The sequence below is a fragment of the Carassius auratus genome, chromosome 45, assembly GCF_003368295.1.
Source record: "Carassius auratus strain Wakin chromosome 45, ASM336829v1, whole genome shotgun sequence".
Classification (NCBI taxonomy): domain Eukaryota; kingdom Metazoa; phylum Chordata; class Actinopteri; order Cypriniformes; family Cyprinidae; genus Carassius; species Carassius auratus.
Genome location: NC_039287.1, coordinates 16,877,384 through 16,894,480, shown reverse-complemented (window position 1 = coordinate 16,894,480; position 17,097 = coordinate 16,877,384). Strand labels below are relative to the sequence as shown.

At 39.1% G+C, this 17,097-nt stretch overlaps 2 protein-coding genes across 5 annotated transcripts in view; one reads left to right on the top strand and one right to left on the bottom strand.

Annotated features, from left to right (window-relative positions):
• Window positions 1–13,834, top strand: part of LOC113063440 (pumilio homolog 2-like) — a 165,563-nt gene extending 151,729 nt beyond the window's left edge. For all 4 annotated transcript variants that reach the window (XM_026233830.1, XM_026233828.1, XM_026233829.1 and 1 more), the window contains 2 exons: window positions 11,186–11,378; window positions 11,481–13,834. In XM_026233830.1, coding sequence (XP_026089615.1) covers window positions 11,186–11,378; window positions 11,481–11,612 — 325 coding nt within the window. In that variant the 3' untranslated portion in view covers window positions 11,613–13,834. The remainder of the gene's footprint in view (window positions 1–11,185; window positions 11,379–11,480) is intronic.
• On the bottom strand, window positions 1,333–7,848 carry LOC113063439 (uncharacterized). Its single transcript, XM_026233825.1, has 2 exons — window positions 1,864–7,848; window positions 1,333–1,421 (listed from the first exon to the last, which is right to left on the bottom strand). The coding sequence occupies exon 1, from the start codon at window positions 7,789–7,791 to the stop codon at window positions 3,379–3,381; it is 4,413 nt and encodes a 1,470-aa protein (XP_026089610.1). The 5' UTR covers window positions 7,792–7,848; the 3' UTR covers window positions 1,333–1,421; window positions 1,864–3,378.
• Window positions 13,835–17,097: the final 3,263 nt, after the last annotated feature.

Below are 17,097 nucleotides of genomic sequence, written 5' to 3'. Positions count from 1 at the left end.
CATCTCTGGTGAGCACACACCCGGAGCAGTGGGCAGCCATTTATGCTGCGGCGCCCGGGGAGCAGTTGGGGGTTCGATGCCTTGCTCAAGGACACCTAAGTCATGGTATTGAAGGTGGAGAGAGAACTGTACATGCACTCCCCCCACCCACAATTCCGTCCGGCCCGAGACTAGAACTCACAACCCTTCGATTGGGAGTCCAACCCTCTAACCATTAGGCCACGACTTCCCCAAAAGTATTACATTATTGATATAGTCAATAATGTAATACTTTTGAGTTATAAGATTATTTAATAATACTGCTATGTCATAATTATTCAACCCCTCTTCAACATTGCTGTTTTTAAATCACTTATTTGCATGGTGGTGAATAAAACAGTCTCAAAACACAATTAAGCTTTTAGAAACTCTATTAAAAACAGAATTAGCTTGAGCTGTTACACATACAGTAAGCCCACGCATGTTGAAGTTGAGTAACAAAAATGTCAACAGAGATCGCACAAAAGCTAAAGAGAATAAATATCTTAGTACTTTAGAAAGGCTAAGGCTATATGAAGATTTCCAAGACATTGAAAGTTCCTAGAGACACAGCTCTCAGCCTTATTCCTTAGCTTAAAGTGTGTTTTAACAGAAAATCTTTGAGGTTGTGCAAGAAAAAGTACAATATCATAAAATGTTTAATCAGAGCAACTGAGAAAAATCTGCAATGTTAAGCCAAAGACTTGCAAGATGACCCGATGAAAGGAGGAAAACCATTTCAAAGCAGTGTGTAAGAAGATCACTAGACAAGTATTGCCTTTATGTTGAGACATCTTGTAGAATACCACTCTTGATCAAGAAGAACAAAGGACAACTTGAACTTGATAAAATACATTTGTGTAGACTTGAGGAGCTCTGGAGGAATGTTATATGGAGTGATGTGACCAAACTGGAACTTTTTGGAACCATGGATCACCGGTATGTCTGCTGCAAAAAAGGCAAAATTCATAAGCAGAAGAACACAATCTCCATCCTCAAACTTGGAGGTGGATCAGTCCTGTTATGGGGTTTCTTTACTGTAGAAGGAAGTGGAAATCATGACTGTATGAAGGACATTATGGATTCTTTAAAGTGTCAGGCCATTTTGACAAGAATTGTGATGCCTTTGGTGCAAAAACTGAAGCTGATGATCAATGGATTTTCCTGCAGGCCAGTCATACCAAAGTACATCATCCAAATCTACTACTGCTTGGTTCAGGGATCAGTCATTGTTAATTAGGTTTATGGACTGTATAGCTTGGTTCTGACTTAGTTGGGATCATCACGGGGCATCGGTAAGAATGCACAAAAGTCCAAAGTCCAATCACAGTTTTAATAGAAGGATCAAGCCATCAACATACTCAGGGTATTGCATGAACATTAAGGTTGTGTGAGTGTGGTTTCTATAATAAAACAGAAATATAAATAATCAGTTTACAGTAATAAATGATATACATTTTACTCAAAATAATAGATGCGTGAGGATACATGACTATAAAATGTAACAATTGACTATAAATAGACACGTGACTATCGTCTTATAACCATATCTCAATCCAGTGTAATCTTCACAATCCACATAAATATGGCTTAATAACATTTGTAAATTGTAGAGACTAAATTAAACATATGGAGAAATATGAGTCGTTATGATTATTCACGTTATGATTATTCACATATACAGCGTGCATCGGAACACACGTGCAAAGATAATGCACACAGTCTACCGCTAACATTAGCCTCACGGCAATCCAAAAACACTCAACGTCTGAACGTTTCAACCCATAATACAACAAATAGCAATATAACAAAATTAAAGACAGTATGAGTGGAAATTAAACTTACTTTCAAAGTTACGCACACTCATCTATGGCTTGAATACACGCGAGCCCTCCACAGCCTTCAAGCGAAACATAAGTCGCGTCAGACTCTGGGGGCGGGACTAAGTTGCGACTGTCAATCATTCACAATGCACCAATAAGAATTAACCTAGAGCCTTTTCAACAGCCGCCCCAATTTACATTGTAAATTCTACTTAGAAAAGGCTTACGAGTCTTTGTTATTCTCAGGTAGAGGTGGCAACCAGATAAGTTTACTCACTGGTCGGATGTATTTCCGACCCTGCACTTGTACTTCAGCAGTTCTAATTTTCCCATCAGCACCGGGTACTGTGGCTGAGACCTTGCCCACTGGCCAGAGGGCTCGAGGCAATTGGTGATCCACGATCATCACTACTGTCCCGGTCTTTAGATCTTTGCCAGTCTCAGTAATCCACTTTGCACGAGTTTGCAGTTCAGGCAAGTATCTCTTGATGAAGTGGGCCCAAAAATGGCCGGCAAGGACCTGGCTATGTCTCCAGCGTTTTCTGCTTAGTAATTCGGACTCAGGGTATACAATTTGGGGTAAATCATGGTCTGGCCGCCCCAATAACAGGCTGTTTGGTGTGATGGGGTCAACATCTGCTACATCCGATGACACGTAGCCCAGGGGTTTGGAGTTTAACATGCCTTCGATCTCTGTAAGCACTGTGCTAAGCACTTCCTCAGTTACATGTTGGGCTCCAAGGGTAACATTGAGAGCAGATTTTAGAGACCTGATCTCCCTCTCCCATAGTCCACCAAAATGCAAGCTGACTTTGCAGATTGGGTTGCATGGCCGCAAATGCTTCTGATAGTTCCCTTTCTCCTCCCTTGAAGTTGGTTCCCTGGTCAGAATAGAGTTCATGGGGAGTTCCTCTGCGTGCAGTGAATCTGCGTAGGGCCATGAAGAATGAATCAGTATCAATTTTAGGAAGTAAATCAATGTAGACTCCTCTGGTCGTCATACATTTAAATATGATCCCCCACCGTTTCTCATTGCGGTGGCCTACTTTGATTGTATAGGGCCCAAAACAATCAACACCTGTCGAATAAAAAGCTGGGCGGTAGAGACGGAGTCGGGCTGGTGGTAAATCAGCCATTTTTGGCACTTCAGGCTTTCCACGCCATTTTTTGCATTCACGACACTGATGTTGGTGCCGCCGTACTGCTTCTCGCCCTCTGATGATCCAGTATTTACGGCGTAACTCAGCAAATACTCTTTCTGGGCCAGGATGATGAAGTTTTTCATCATAATGTTGGATCAGGAGTTGACTGAGTGGGTGTTTGGGATCAATGACAATTGGATGGACAGTATCTGGCCTAAGTAGCTCACTACGTCGCAAACGGCCACCAACTCTTATGAGCCCAGTAGATTGGTCAATCTCTGGTGCAAGTGAGACTAATCTGCTGTTGGAAGGCAAAGATTTACCACATGTTAATGTATCAAGTTCAACTGGGAAACACATAGATTGGGCTTGTTTCAAGAGTGATATCTCAGCAGCTACGTAGAGTCTTGGGTGGATAAATCTCTTGTCTGATTGGCTTTTTTTAATTGTTTCTGTGCTTCATGTTCCACCAATTGATCAAAACTGTGGTATGATGAGAATTCTTTAATGATGTCGGAGAAATCTACTGTGGTCAGGCTGCAGAAAGTGACTTTCTCCTCTTCATCTGTACTGTCTGTGACCAATTCCTCCGTGTCATTAGACCAGGTACTTGGGTCTTGCCACAAAAAATGTGGTCCTTGTTTCCAGTGACTTGGCACTGAGAGTTGGTGAAGTGTTTTACCATGGGTAATGTCATCTGCAGGATTGTTTTCAGACTTCACATATTGCCATGACTGAGAAGCAGTCAGTTCCTGAATTTCTGCAATCCTTGTGCCCACAAACACTTTATATCTGCATGAATCTGATTGAATCCAAGATAAAACTGTCTTTGAGTCACTCCATAATGTCACCTGTTGAATGTTCAGGGTGAGTTCCTTTTCCAGAAGTCTTGCCAATTGGGCCCCGCTAAGTGCTGCACAGAGTTCTAGCCGAGGAACAGATAACTGCCGCTTTGGTGCCACCCTTGATCTTGCTGTGATAAATGCAACCTCGACTTGGCCTTGAGGACTCTCTGTTCTAAGATACGCCACTGACCCATAAGCATTATTAGAAGCATCGCAGAATATGTGGATGTCTCTTTTGCACACTTTAGAATCCAGTTCTGCACTAGTGTAGCATCGTGGTATAGCAATCTTGTTCAGGTACTGCAATTCTGCTTCCCATTCAAGCCAGGCTTGCAAGAGGTCACTTGGTAGCAATGGGTCATCCCACTCTCGTTTTTTATCCCACAGTCTTTGTATCAGTACTTTGGCTCTAGTTGTGAAGGGAATAATGTAGCCTAGTGGGTCATACTGACTAGCTACGACCTGATAGATATACCTCATTGTTGGAACTTGTGGTTCCTTCAGACGAGCTTTGTAACCAAGTGTGTCTGCTTTGCAGAGCCAATGTAGACCCAAGGTGGATACAGAAACATCCCATTGCTTTTCAGTAAGCCAAAGCTCATTTCGCTCAGATCTGGATTCTTCAGGAAGGTGTGCAACGACAGAAGGAATGTTGCTAGCCCATTGTCTTAACTCGAACCCACCAGAAACTAAAAGAGCTTGAATCTTATTCACCAGTTCAGTCGCTTTGTCAGTAGAAGTTACACTCTGCAGGAAATTGTCCACATAGAAATGGTTTTCTACAGCCACACGTGTCTCTTCCCCTGGAACAGTGTTCTCTTGGACATGTTTTAGGACGGCAAATGTTGCACAGCAGGGGCTGCATGTAGTCCCAAAAGGCAAAACCTGCCATTCATAGACACTGACTGGTGTATCACGCTGCATGTTTCTCCACAGAAATCTGAGAAGTGGTTTATCCTCTGGGAGCAGACGAATCTGGTGAAACATGCCCTTGATATCACTTGTGATGGCAATTGCATGCTCTCTGAATCGGAGTAACACTCCTAGTAAAGTGGAGGTGAGGGTAGGCCCAGCTAGGAGGTACTCATTGAGGTTATGGCCTTGGTACTGAAAGGAACAGTTGTACACCACTCTGTGCTTTCCATTATGGTGTACCATGTGGTGCGGTATGTACCATGATTCAGGGCTGTGATCAACTGCTTCAGCAGCCAGCTTGACAACATAACCAGATTGATCCAGCCTTTCAATTTCCTGGTTATATGCCTCTGCATGTTCAGGACTTTTGCTGAGACGCCTTTCTAATGCTCTGAGGTTGGGGAGAACAGACTCTTTAGGCGCTTTCAATTCGGGCATGTCCCTTTTTCGCAGAAGTGGTGTAGCATAACGAAACACTCCATTTACATTTACCCTTACAGTCTTGGTCTCAAGCAGAGTGATGGCCTCCTGATCACAACGTGAGCGTGTCACCACCTTCTCATTGCGATATGGTAGTATGTCAAGCTGCCAGAGTCTCTCAACATGTTGCAACAGCTCTGATGAGGTGGAAGTCACAGATGTGAAAAGGCATTGATGCTCTGGGATTTGGTGCTGGAGTACATTGGCTGGCCCTTGCAGTGTCCAGCCTAATCTGGTCCTTATAGCAGCTGGCCCGCCTGGTGGGCCAAAGTGAACTGGCTCCATGGGGATGATTAAATGGTGATGATCAGAGCCTATAAGTAACAATGGCTGAACCTGAGAAAAGGCATGAAGAGGCAGCCCTTTGAGATGCTGGTATTTCCTTTGCAGAAGGGTAACTGGATGTGAATGCTTGGCCAAGCCGAAATTCTCAGCTGTAAAGGCACCAGTTATCTTGAAACTTTTGCTTGGCTGAAATGCTGGGGACAGAGTGAAAGATACTTTTGCACCTTGTATGACTTGGGTGTCATGTCGAACTGTTCTCAAAGAGAGGGTTTCAGTCTGTCCATTAAGTTTAAGCTGCTGTGCTGCACCATGAAGCAGGATTGTACGTTCAGAGCCATCGTCCAAAATAGCATAAGTCATAATTGAATTCTTGCCATTACGCAACAGCACTTTACAAATTTTCAGAAGGACTTGGCTGCCACCTGCTGGACGATCTAGGTATAGCATCTGACACTCTTGGGATCTTTCATGGTTGTGCTTCATCTCTGTTGATTTGCTGTTGATGTCATGCAAAACAGTTAGATGTTTGCCATTGCAAGTTTTACATGTGGCTTTCAATCTGCACTGGGTTGCCTGATGTTTCCGTCCACACCTCCAACATCTCTTATTTGACTTAATCCAGTTAGTTTTGAGCTCACTGGTTAGCTGTGTGAAGTTATTGCACTGGTTAAGATAGTGGTGATTATTGTCACAGTAATGACAGTACACAATTTTGCCAGGGTTTTGAAATTCTGATGATTTTGCAGCTGGAGGGTCTGCTGACTGATCCACACCATGCAAAATGGCTGTTGTCTGAAAAGTGTGCTTACGCTGTCGCGGAGCTTCTTTGTGCTGACTAATTTGTCCCCTCATTTCACTAGTATTGAGTTTACAGTCAGTGGGCTGCACCTGCAGCTCAAACTCAAGCCAGTGTGAAAAGTCGAGCAGGTTTGGAATTGGGTTTCTGAGGGGGTGAACATACCTCTTGAAGTTAGCCTTGAGATCATGAGGGAGTTTAGACATGAGTCTTGCCACGTGTGAACCACACTGCAATTCAATAGCTCCCTTCTCATCCAGCTGGTCAAGCATACCCACTAATGCTCGAACTCTGAGGGCAAACTTACGAAAGGCCTGAGTGTCACCACTGCGAATATTTGGTCCGTCCATCAAGTCAGCAATTTTCTGCAACGCCAATTGATGCGGCTGTCCATAATGTTCAGTCAGCGATTGCATTGTTTGGGTGTATGGATAACGAGAGTTGCTGTAGGAATCAGCAATTAAAAGGGCCTCTTCAAATTTCAGATGCTCAAGCAGAATTTGATATTTAAACTGTTCAGTAGCATCGTACGGCAACAAATTGTCAAGAGATATTTTGAGTCTAGCAAACTGTCGTGGGTCTTCCACTGTGAAATCTGGTATTGAAGGGCTCGGACCTCTGTAAATGCTCTCTCTGGTGGGAGGAGAATGAGTGCGCGGAACGAAGTCTCTAGGATGATAATGTTGTCTTGGGTGGTAATCAATTTGTTCTCTGAATCTGAAGTCAGCTGCAGGGGAAGGATCACGTATTTGTGGCTTTGGTGGGATATGTCTTTGGTCATGTGCATAGCTTGTGCTTTGTGCAGCGTGTACACTCATCTTGTGCTGAGATTGCAATGTACATGGATTTGGTGAATTTGGTTGATATCGCACATGCCTGTTCTTTGATGTGGGCTGCAGTTTCATTTCTGAAAGTTCACCTGACAAATTAATTTCACAGTCTCGCTCCTCATCTTCTGACTCTTCCTTTCCATCATCCATAACTGGTTTTCCAGTCTCTTTAGAAATCTGATCACTCATTTGAGCTACTGCTACCTTGCTTAGACGTGGAGTTGGGACAGGAGAAGGTTTCTTTGCTGCCTTTGTCGATGAGTGAGTGCGAGGAAAAGGCACAGGACACTGTGATGAGTCTGTTTCCTCCCTTTCAGAGGTGTGTTGCAGGTCCTCAATGGTTTTATGCAGGCGTCTGTTCTCTTCTCGTAGCTGCCAAATCACTGTTTGAGCATCTTGTGGTTCATACTGATCTCCAGTATCATCAGTAACATCACCGCGGTGAGTAGCATGCCAACTGGTGAAGGGTGTCATCCCGACAGCACCCTCATTTCCTGACTCCCAGCTGTGGCGCTGTGTTTGCCTGGAAGTAGGTGAATATGTATGTTGGAAGCCTCTGTAATCCACCTCATAATCTTCCAAGTGGCGTGGGGGGTGTGATGATCGTTTACTACGGACTTGAGGCTCATACTGTGACTCTGAATGGGCTTTGGACATCTTAACCTGTGGCAATCACCGATCCGGCTCCATGGACCAATGTTAATTAGGTTTATGGACTGTATTGCTTGGTTCTGACTTAGTTGGGATCATCACGGGGCATCGGTAAGAATGCACAAAAGTCCAAAGTCCAATCACAGTTTTAATAGAAGGATCAAGCCATCAACATACTCAGGGTATTGCATGAACATTAAGGTTGTGTGAGTGTGGTTTCTATAATTAAACAGAAATATAAATAATCAGTTTACAGTAATAAATGATATACATTTTACTCAAAATAATAGATGCGTGAGGATACATGACTATAAAATGTAACAATTGACTATAAATAGACACGTGACTATCGTCTTATAACCATATCTCAATCCAGTGTAATCTTCACAATCCACATAAATATGGCTTAATAACATTTGTAAATTGTAGAGACTAAATTAAACATATGGAGAAATATGAGTCGTTATGATTATTCACATATACAGCGTGCATCGGAACACACGTGCAAAGATAATGCACACAGTCTACCGCTAACATTAGCCTCACGGCAATCCAAAAACACTCAACGTCTGAACGTTTCAACCCATAATACAACAAATAGCCATATAACAAGATTAAAGACAGTATGAGTGGAAATTAAACTTACTTTCAAAGTTACGCACACTCATCTATGGCTTGAATACACGCGAGCCCTCCACAGCCTTCAAGCGAAACATAAGTTGCGTCAGACTCTGGGGGCGGGACTAAGTTGCGACTGTCAATCATTCACAACGCACCAATAAGAATTAACCTAGAGCCTTTTCAACAGTCATAGAATGTACTTGAGTGACCTGTTCAGTCTCCAGGCTTAATTCTCATTGCAAATATCTGGTTGAATTTGAAGAAAGCAGTGGCAATGTGAAAACCAAAGATTATCAGTGATCTGAAACCTTTTTCAGTGGGCCAAAACTGTAGTAGGGAGGTGACAGAAGCTTCTAAACACTTACAGACAGTGTTTATTGGAGATTTTAAAGAATAAAAGATTCTGCACAAAGGGGGTTGAATAATTTTGAACATGAATGTTTAGAGCCAATTCGAATTTTATCATGATTCATCAATGTTCCATTCTCAGAATCACTCAAAAGTGTATTAACAAACTTTATCTAATACTTTACTGATGCCTTTGTTAAATTTATTTCATAAAATGTTATCCTCCACAGCAAATTGTCTTGCAAGTCAAGGGGGTTGAATAATTTTGATTGCAACTGTATATTATTTTCATTTATTTTTCATTAAAATGAAGTTGTCTATTTAGTAGTACACAAAACACACACGCTACTTTTAGCCTTGAATCTGGTTGAGAGAAGAGCACTATTATCATTACTTTATGAAAAGAAACAGCCTTATCAGTTTAAAGGTATCCACATAATATCTATGTTAAATCCATGTAATACTGTTTGTTTGTATATATAGGAGCCTATGAAATCAGTTTTTTTCTTTTTCAAATTCCATTTTTTTCTTTTCTCAACTCCTTACTCCATGTCTAATTAATTAAAATCATAACACCTACATTTTCACAACAATTAAAAGTTGAGCAAAAATGATATATTTAGGGCCCTATGAAATGTTTTATTTATTCTACACCATATGTTTTGTTACTTAATTCTGTGTTTTAGCAGGTCTAATTATTTAATTGCATAAAAACTTAATTCAAATTTTTTTCTTAAAATAGCCTTATTTTTTTTTTTTTTTCAGAAATTCTGTTGTAAATTGATTTCATAATGTTATCCTCCACAGCAAATTGTCTTGCAAGTCAAGGGAGTTGAATAATTTTGATTGCAACTGTATATTATTTTCATTCATTTTTCATTAAAATGAAGTTGTCTATTTAGTTGTCTAATGAAGTTGTCTTCATTTTCTCATCAAATGAAGGCATAAAACATTCAGTTAATTTTTCTTTTAATTATTGAAAATCAAGCAAACTTAAAATACTTGTCTTCAAGTTAAACTGGACTTTTCTTTTGACGGGTTACCGTAAATACCATTGCAGTTCCTTGTATGTGATGTGACAATAGTTTTACTCAAATCAAATGGTCAAATGCTCATGAAGTGACTCTCAGTGCAGTTCTGGCGATGTTGTTCATATGTTTACGTCCTCATTTATTGAGACTGCAGATGCTGAAATAACAGTGAGCGTCACGCGCACTTATGTGTGTAATAAATGGTCACATATCTGTGCTATTCATTAACACAGACACGCATAACATGCAGGATTCATGTTTAAATAGACTTTTCTGGCTTAATATTTACAGATATTAGTCCATATCACGATTTGATGCAAGTGCAGTGAACTACTTCTGATTAATAAAAAATTGGAAAAATTGTGTGACATTCCACTTATGAGTGGATTCCGCCCACATTTTCTGCATCGCGAAAATCATAGGGCCCTCTATGATGGCCCTCTCTCTCTCTCTCTCTCTCTCTCTCTCTCTCTCTCTCTCTCTCTCTCTCTATATATATATATATATATATATATAATATTATTATTGTTATTATTATTGTTTAATTCATAGGTAATAACCAACAAAATGTATATTATAATTTGACCATTGAACTAGTTGTCCCTGGTTTCCTTAAAGAAGTTTGACCGGAAATTTGGCCATCTTAGTTTACCATCCAACCGGTAATAGTTTAAACCCTTTTTTTTTTTTTTTTGTCAAGAGACCATTTTCTTTGTAAAAATTTTATATTGAAATATTAATTATATAAATAATATGAATAGTACAGTGTTTACAATTTATCTAGAATTTTTTTCTATAAGAAATTGTACACCACTAACTCATTCTCAGGACGCTGTTTTATGGTATTACAGTACAGTTTTCATTTTCAATCAGCAAAATCTAGGAGAGGTAATAAGAGTAAAAACCACTCAAAATGTGTTATTTAAGTATAACACTATACTTGACACTTGCCATGTATGGTAACCCGTGCTCTGTGTTTAACCCATCCAAGTTCGCACACACACAGCAGTGAGGAGTGAACACACTGTGGACACACATCCAGAGCAGTGGGCAGCTTATATATCCAGTGCCCGGGGAGCAACTGGGGATTCAGTGTCTTGCCCAAGGGCACTTCAGCCATGGGTATTGAGGGTGGAAGAGAGTGCTATTCATTCACTCCACCCCCACCCCCACCCCCACAACTCCTGCCAGAAACGAGACTTGAACCTGCAACCTTCAGGTTACAAGTCCCAACTCTGTAACCATTAGGGCACAGCTGCCCCAGATTTTTTGCCCCAGTTATTGTGATTCTTTGCAGCTTGTTATTGCATTATGTATTAAATATTTAAGATGTTATGTAAATACCCTATTGTCATCTGAAAACTCAAAACTCCCTTTTTGTTTGTGTGTGTCTCTTGTAGTAATGTTGTTGAGAAGTGTGTGATTCATTCGTCCCGTGCGGAGAGGGCCCTGCTGATCGATGAAGTCTGCTGTCAGAAAGATGGTCCTCACAGTGCCCTCTACACCATGATGAAGGACCAGTATGCAAATTATGTAGTGCAAAGAATGATTGACATGGCGGAACCTGCCCAGCGCAAGATCATCATGCACAAGGTATAAGTACAGAATGCTGTCACACCAGTAAAATAATTGAAGAAAAGATTAAAAACATAATCATCATAAGCAGTATTTTAAACCCGCTGCTGTCAATTTCAGATTCGGCCCCATATTGCAACTCTCCGTAAATACACATACGGAAAACACATCCTGGCTAAGTTGGAGAAGTACTACATGAAGAGTGGATCAGACCTAGGCCCAATTGGGGGCCCCACCAACGGCCTAATGTAAGGGCCTCAGACCCAAACCACACCCCTTTCCCTCAAAACCATGTCTGTTATGGGCACCTCCACCGTGGAGTTCATACCTTTTAGGGGTTTTAACCAAAAAATGAAAAGAAATAGGATTCGCAGAAGAATGCTGAAACGTCTGACCATTTCCTGGTGCAGTGCCCATTATTACCTCCACCACCCCCACTAGAGAGTGCATGGTCTGTAAGTGGTTTCCTGGGTAAAGCACAACACCTTTGTTCATGATGTAATTGATGTAACTGACTATTTCCTTTTGTTTTCTAATAAATATCTTGTACATTTTTTACTTTGTACATTATATGTAGAAAAAAAAAAGTTTGCTGAAAATTAAAAGTTCTTACAATTTACACCAGCAAGTGACTTTTTAAGGCCAAACTGAGTGATCCTTTTTAATTGTTTTTATATCTATACTACTTAATGGCACATTTAAGAAGTGTGCTACATTTAAGCCCTATTTTAGCCCGATGGTACACATGCCAGAACCAGTAAAAATAATGAACCAGTCAGCTTAATCTTAAAAAAAAAACAAACAAAAAAAAACTTTTTTTGTAGATGACCATTTCTGTCTGCCATGCTATTGAGTCAGTAGTGTTAAGATATTCTCAACCAATCATAGAGCTTTGCTGCCTTTAAATGGGAGTTGTATCATTCAGAAGTGGTTTGACATGTTTGCAATTGCCTTGCAATTACTTAGAGTAACTGCTCCAATTATTATTTTTCTTTTTATATCTTTTTATTTTAAGTTTAGTTTCACTATACTATATGCCCCACTGACCAAGTCTGTTGCACGCCTTTTGTCTTGGTTCACTATGTTTTGAATAAAGTGTAAGGACACCAGTGCACCTGCCATTTTACACCGCTATGAGTTAGATACCTGGAATTTTTCAATTTTGGGGTGTGTGGGAGGTATTCGAGGCATGCAGGGGGTGGGGGGATTTGGCATGCTGTGACTGGATTTAATGTTTTAATGGAATTATTTTTTTCTTTGTCATCATGTTTGTGGAACATCTGTTGAGTAGTTTTTCTGAACACTGCCCTAGAAATGGTATGGTTGTGTACTGATTATCTCTTTACATTGTAATAGCTTAGGCAAAATGTTTAGCATTTTCATGTACATGTACAAATATTAAATTGTTGCTGTTTTTCGGGTGTGGGAGATGGCGCTTGAGTTTTAGATGATGCTCTCCTGGGCAAAGTGAAGTTGGTAGGCGGCGTTCCTGTCCTTGGTGTCATCCAAGGACGTTTGGCTTTGGAGCAAATAGAACAGAATTGATGTCATGAACGTGAGACACTGCGGGGTAGGATCAAAGGTGTAGATTGAGAATGTGCAAGAGTATACTTTTCAGAGAATGAACGTGGGGCTGCCATCATTTTCTGAATAATTTTTCTGTATGGCTAATATATTAATTGCTTTGCTTCATATGAATAAATGTAGAATACATGTAGTATATGTGGAGTTAAGTGTTAGCTTATTAGTTAAATAGAAGGAAAAAATCTAGTTGTGATGTTGAACAGGCCTTGTTAAATTACGTAGTGATTTGCTTTTATTTTGTCTGTACAGATGTACATTTGTAAACGTTAACGCTGTAAATGGAATGTCTTTTACACTTTTTGGGGAAGAAAAATCAAAAATGTGCATTTTGATGTGTGAATATTCATCACTCCTTTCCCTTTGAATATAATGTATACAGTTTTCTTTGAACAAGTGTTATTTTAAAGAAAAACTTTTTTATGCATCACAATCTCAAGATGGTTTTGTTTTTAATCAGTTCATGGAAATGGTCAGCCTCTTTATGTACCTGGAACAGCGACACCTGTTAACAGTCATTTTGACATGGCAGTTGAATAAAATAACTACAAATTAATGAATTTAAAAAAATTTAAAAAAATAAAAAAAAACCTTGGGGCTGTCTTTGGTTCTACCTGCTACCATGGAAATTTCCCAGGAAAGGACAATAATTATTTTTGTATAAAGGGGTGCTGTATTTTGGAGCAGCCACTAACTTGTAAGCAAAATAATTGTAAGATATTGTCAATTATATAAATATGAACATATGATTTTTGTCACACTGTCAAAGTCATGTACATTTTCAGGTGGCCTTATGTACATTTCCAGATGTTAGATGAGAAAATAACTTTTTTGTTGTTTTTTTTTTTTTTGGAAGCAGAATTGTGACTGTATGATTAAACTGTTCTTCTAACATTTGAATGTGTCTTTAGCTTTTATTCACTCTTAATACATTGCACTCACTGCACACTCATTGACAGCTGAAAGGAATGTTCCTGGTTAAATATTTTTAATTTAAATGCTTGTGGCCTGCTGTCAATTATCTCAAATTAGTTTAATTTGACTTATTAAATATTTAACATACAAAATGTTAAAAATCCTGCAGAAACCCTGATTAAAGCTCAAATTTAAGACCTGCACAAATAAAATGATTACCATATGAGCGATGTTGGGCAATGTCTATAGTACCATATTAAACTGTAAAATGCATAATTCAGACACCAGTTTTCACAAAAACAAAACATTTTATGAAATGCTAAACTTCACATTTCAACCTGAAATGTTCTGTTTGCTGCTTTTTGCACATGTAAAATTAATTCCCAGGAAACAGATGGTCGTATTTTTTAATTCAATTCTAATTTAAAATAATCTTGTCGGTTAATCGTTAATAATCTGTTAATGAGCGTAGATTGTCATTTTAAAAAACCAAAATGAACTTCTAACTTATGAAAACTAGTGAAAAGTTATTGATGATTTCATTTAATTTTTTCCCCCAGAAAAGGCGTTATTTTGCTGCGTTTTTATCCTAAGTCATTGGTCTTTAAATACATACAGTCAGGTTATTGAAATGAAAGTTTTAGTGATTGCTGAAAATATATATTTTTTGACTTGAGAGTTATTAATACATAATTCATGTCATTTGATCATAAAATGTAACATTGCGTCCATAAATTATTTTGTTTAAAAGATCTGACTGAGAAAACATGACTTCACAGTTTCAGCTAACAAATTAAATGACATTTGATAAATGGTATGGTCATATACAAATATGAACATGAAGGTTTTTTTGTTTTGTTTTTTTGAGAAAGAACAGGTAGATCACTGAAAATATCAATCGATATAAGAAAACAAATGAAATAAAAAATGACAGAATGAAATTATCTCACATAACAAATTTTTGTAGGCTGAATTAGTGCTAACATATATCATGTCATTATAGCAGTTTCATCAAGATTATTTGTCTGTTGTATCACTGTGTCAGTCTGAGAGCGCTGTCGTGAATTGTCTTCCAGCCAGTGTAAAGATCTCTTTGAGAGCCCTTTAAGTCCTGAAACTCTCCTCCTGTTGTCATAGTAACTTACTGTAGAGCCTCATTATATATATATATATATATATATATATATATATATATATATATATATATATATATACAGTATTGTTCAAAATAATAGCAGTACAATGTGACTAACCAGAATAATCAAGGTTTTTCGTATATTTTTTTATTGCTACGTGGCAAACAAGTTACCAGTAGGTTCAGTAGATTCTCAGAAAACAAATGAGACCCAGCATTCATGATATGCACGCTCTTAAGGCTGTGCAATTTGGCAATTAGTTGAATTAGTTGAAAGGGGTGTGTTCAAAAAAATAGCAGTGTGGCATTCAATCACTGAGGTCATCAATTTTGTGAAGAAACAGGTGTGAATCAGGTGGCCCCTATTTAAGGATGAAGCCAACACTTGTTGAACATGCATTTGAAAGCTGAGGAAAATGGGTCGTTCAAGACATTGTTCAGAAGAACAGCGTACTTTGATTAAAAAGTTGATTAGAGAGGGGAAAACCTATAAAGAGGTGCAAAAAATGATAGGCTTATCAGCTAAAATGATCTCCAGTGCCTTAAAATGGAGAGCAAAACCAGAGAGACGTGGAAGAAAACGGAAGACAACCATCAAAATGGATAGAAGAATAACCAGAATGGCAAAGGCTCAGCAAATGATCACCTCCAGGATGATCAAAGACAGTCTGGAGTTACCTGTAAGTACTGTGACAGTTAGAAGATGTCTGTGTGAAGCTAATCTATTTTCAAGAATCCCCCGCAAAGTCCCTCTGTTAAAAAAAAGGCATGTGCAGAAGAGGTTACAATTTGCCAAAGAACACATCAACTGGCCTAAAGAGAAATGGAGGAACATTTTGTGGACTGATGAGAGTAAAATTGTTCTTTTTGGGTCCAAGGGCCACAGGCAGTTTGTGAGACTACCCCCAAACTCTGAATTCAAGCCACAGTACACAGTGAAGACAGTGAAGCATGGAGGTGCAAGCATCATGATATGGGCATGTTTCTCCTACTATGGTGTTGGGCCTATTTATCGCATACCAGGGATCATGGATCAGTTTGCATATGTTAAAATACTTGAAGAGGTCATGTTGCCCTATGCTGAAGAGGACATGCCCTTGAAATGGTTGTTTCAACAAGACAATGACCCAAAACACACTAGTAAACGGGCAAAGTCTTGGTTCCAAACCAACAAAATTAATGTTATGGAGTGGCCAGCCCAATCTCCAGACCTTAATCCAATTGAGAACTTGTGGGGTGATATCAAAAATGCTGTTTCTGAAGCAAAACCAAGAAATGTGAATGAATTGTGGAATGTTGTTAAAGAATCATGGAGTGGAATAACAGCTGAGAGGTGCCACAAGTTGGTTGACTCCATGCCACACAGATGTCAAGCAGTTTTAAAAAACTGTGGTCATACAACTAAATATTAGTTTAGTGATTCACAGGATTGCTTAATCCCAGAAAAAAAAAAGTTTGTACAAAATAGTTTTGAGTTTGTACAGTCAAAGGTAGACACTGCTATTTTTTTGAACACACCCCTTTCAACTAATTGCCCAATTGCACAGCCTTAAGAGCGTGCATATCATGAATGCTGGGTCTTGTTTGTTTTCTGACAATCTACTGAACCTACTGGTAACTTGTTTGCCACGTAGCAATAAAAAATATACTAAAAACCTTGATTATTCTGGTTAGTCACATTGTACTGCTATTATTTTGAACAATACTGTATATATACATGAATTAGATTTTTGGACATCATTCATTTTCAAATTATATGTCTTCAAATGTGTTAAAGAGCCAGTAAGATGAAAATTCTAAGCTTCCTATCACTGTTTATAAGTCCTGTACATTAGGTTTAAATCCATCCAAGGTTAAAAAACATTGTCATTTTGTCAAAATATCATTTTAAAATTACCTCAATTCTCAAAGATCCCCAAACGGTTCGTGCAAAGCTGTTCAAAAGATTCAGTTTCCTTAAACCCCACCTTTCGGTTGCATACTGTGTTCTGATTGGTCAACTGACATAGTTTTGATTGGTTGTTCTGCACACAACTTCACGGTAAACCATGCGTTAGCATCTGTTTGGGGTGAATTATGTCTTATTCCTCTTACCGCGAAGCAAAC

Excerpts from the sequence above, each read along its gene's own strand:
- LOC113063439 (XM_026233825.1), bottom strand. The coding sequence starts at position 7,791 with ATGTCCAAAGCCCATTCAGAGTCACAGTATGAGCCTCAAGTCCGTAGT.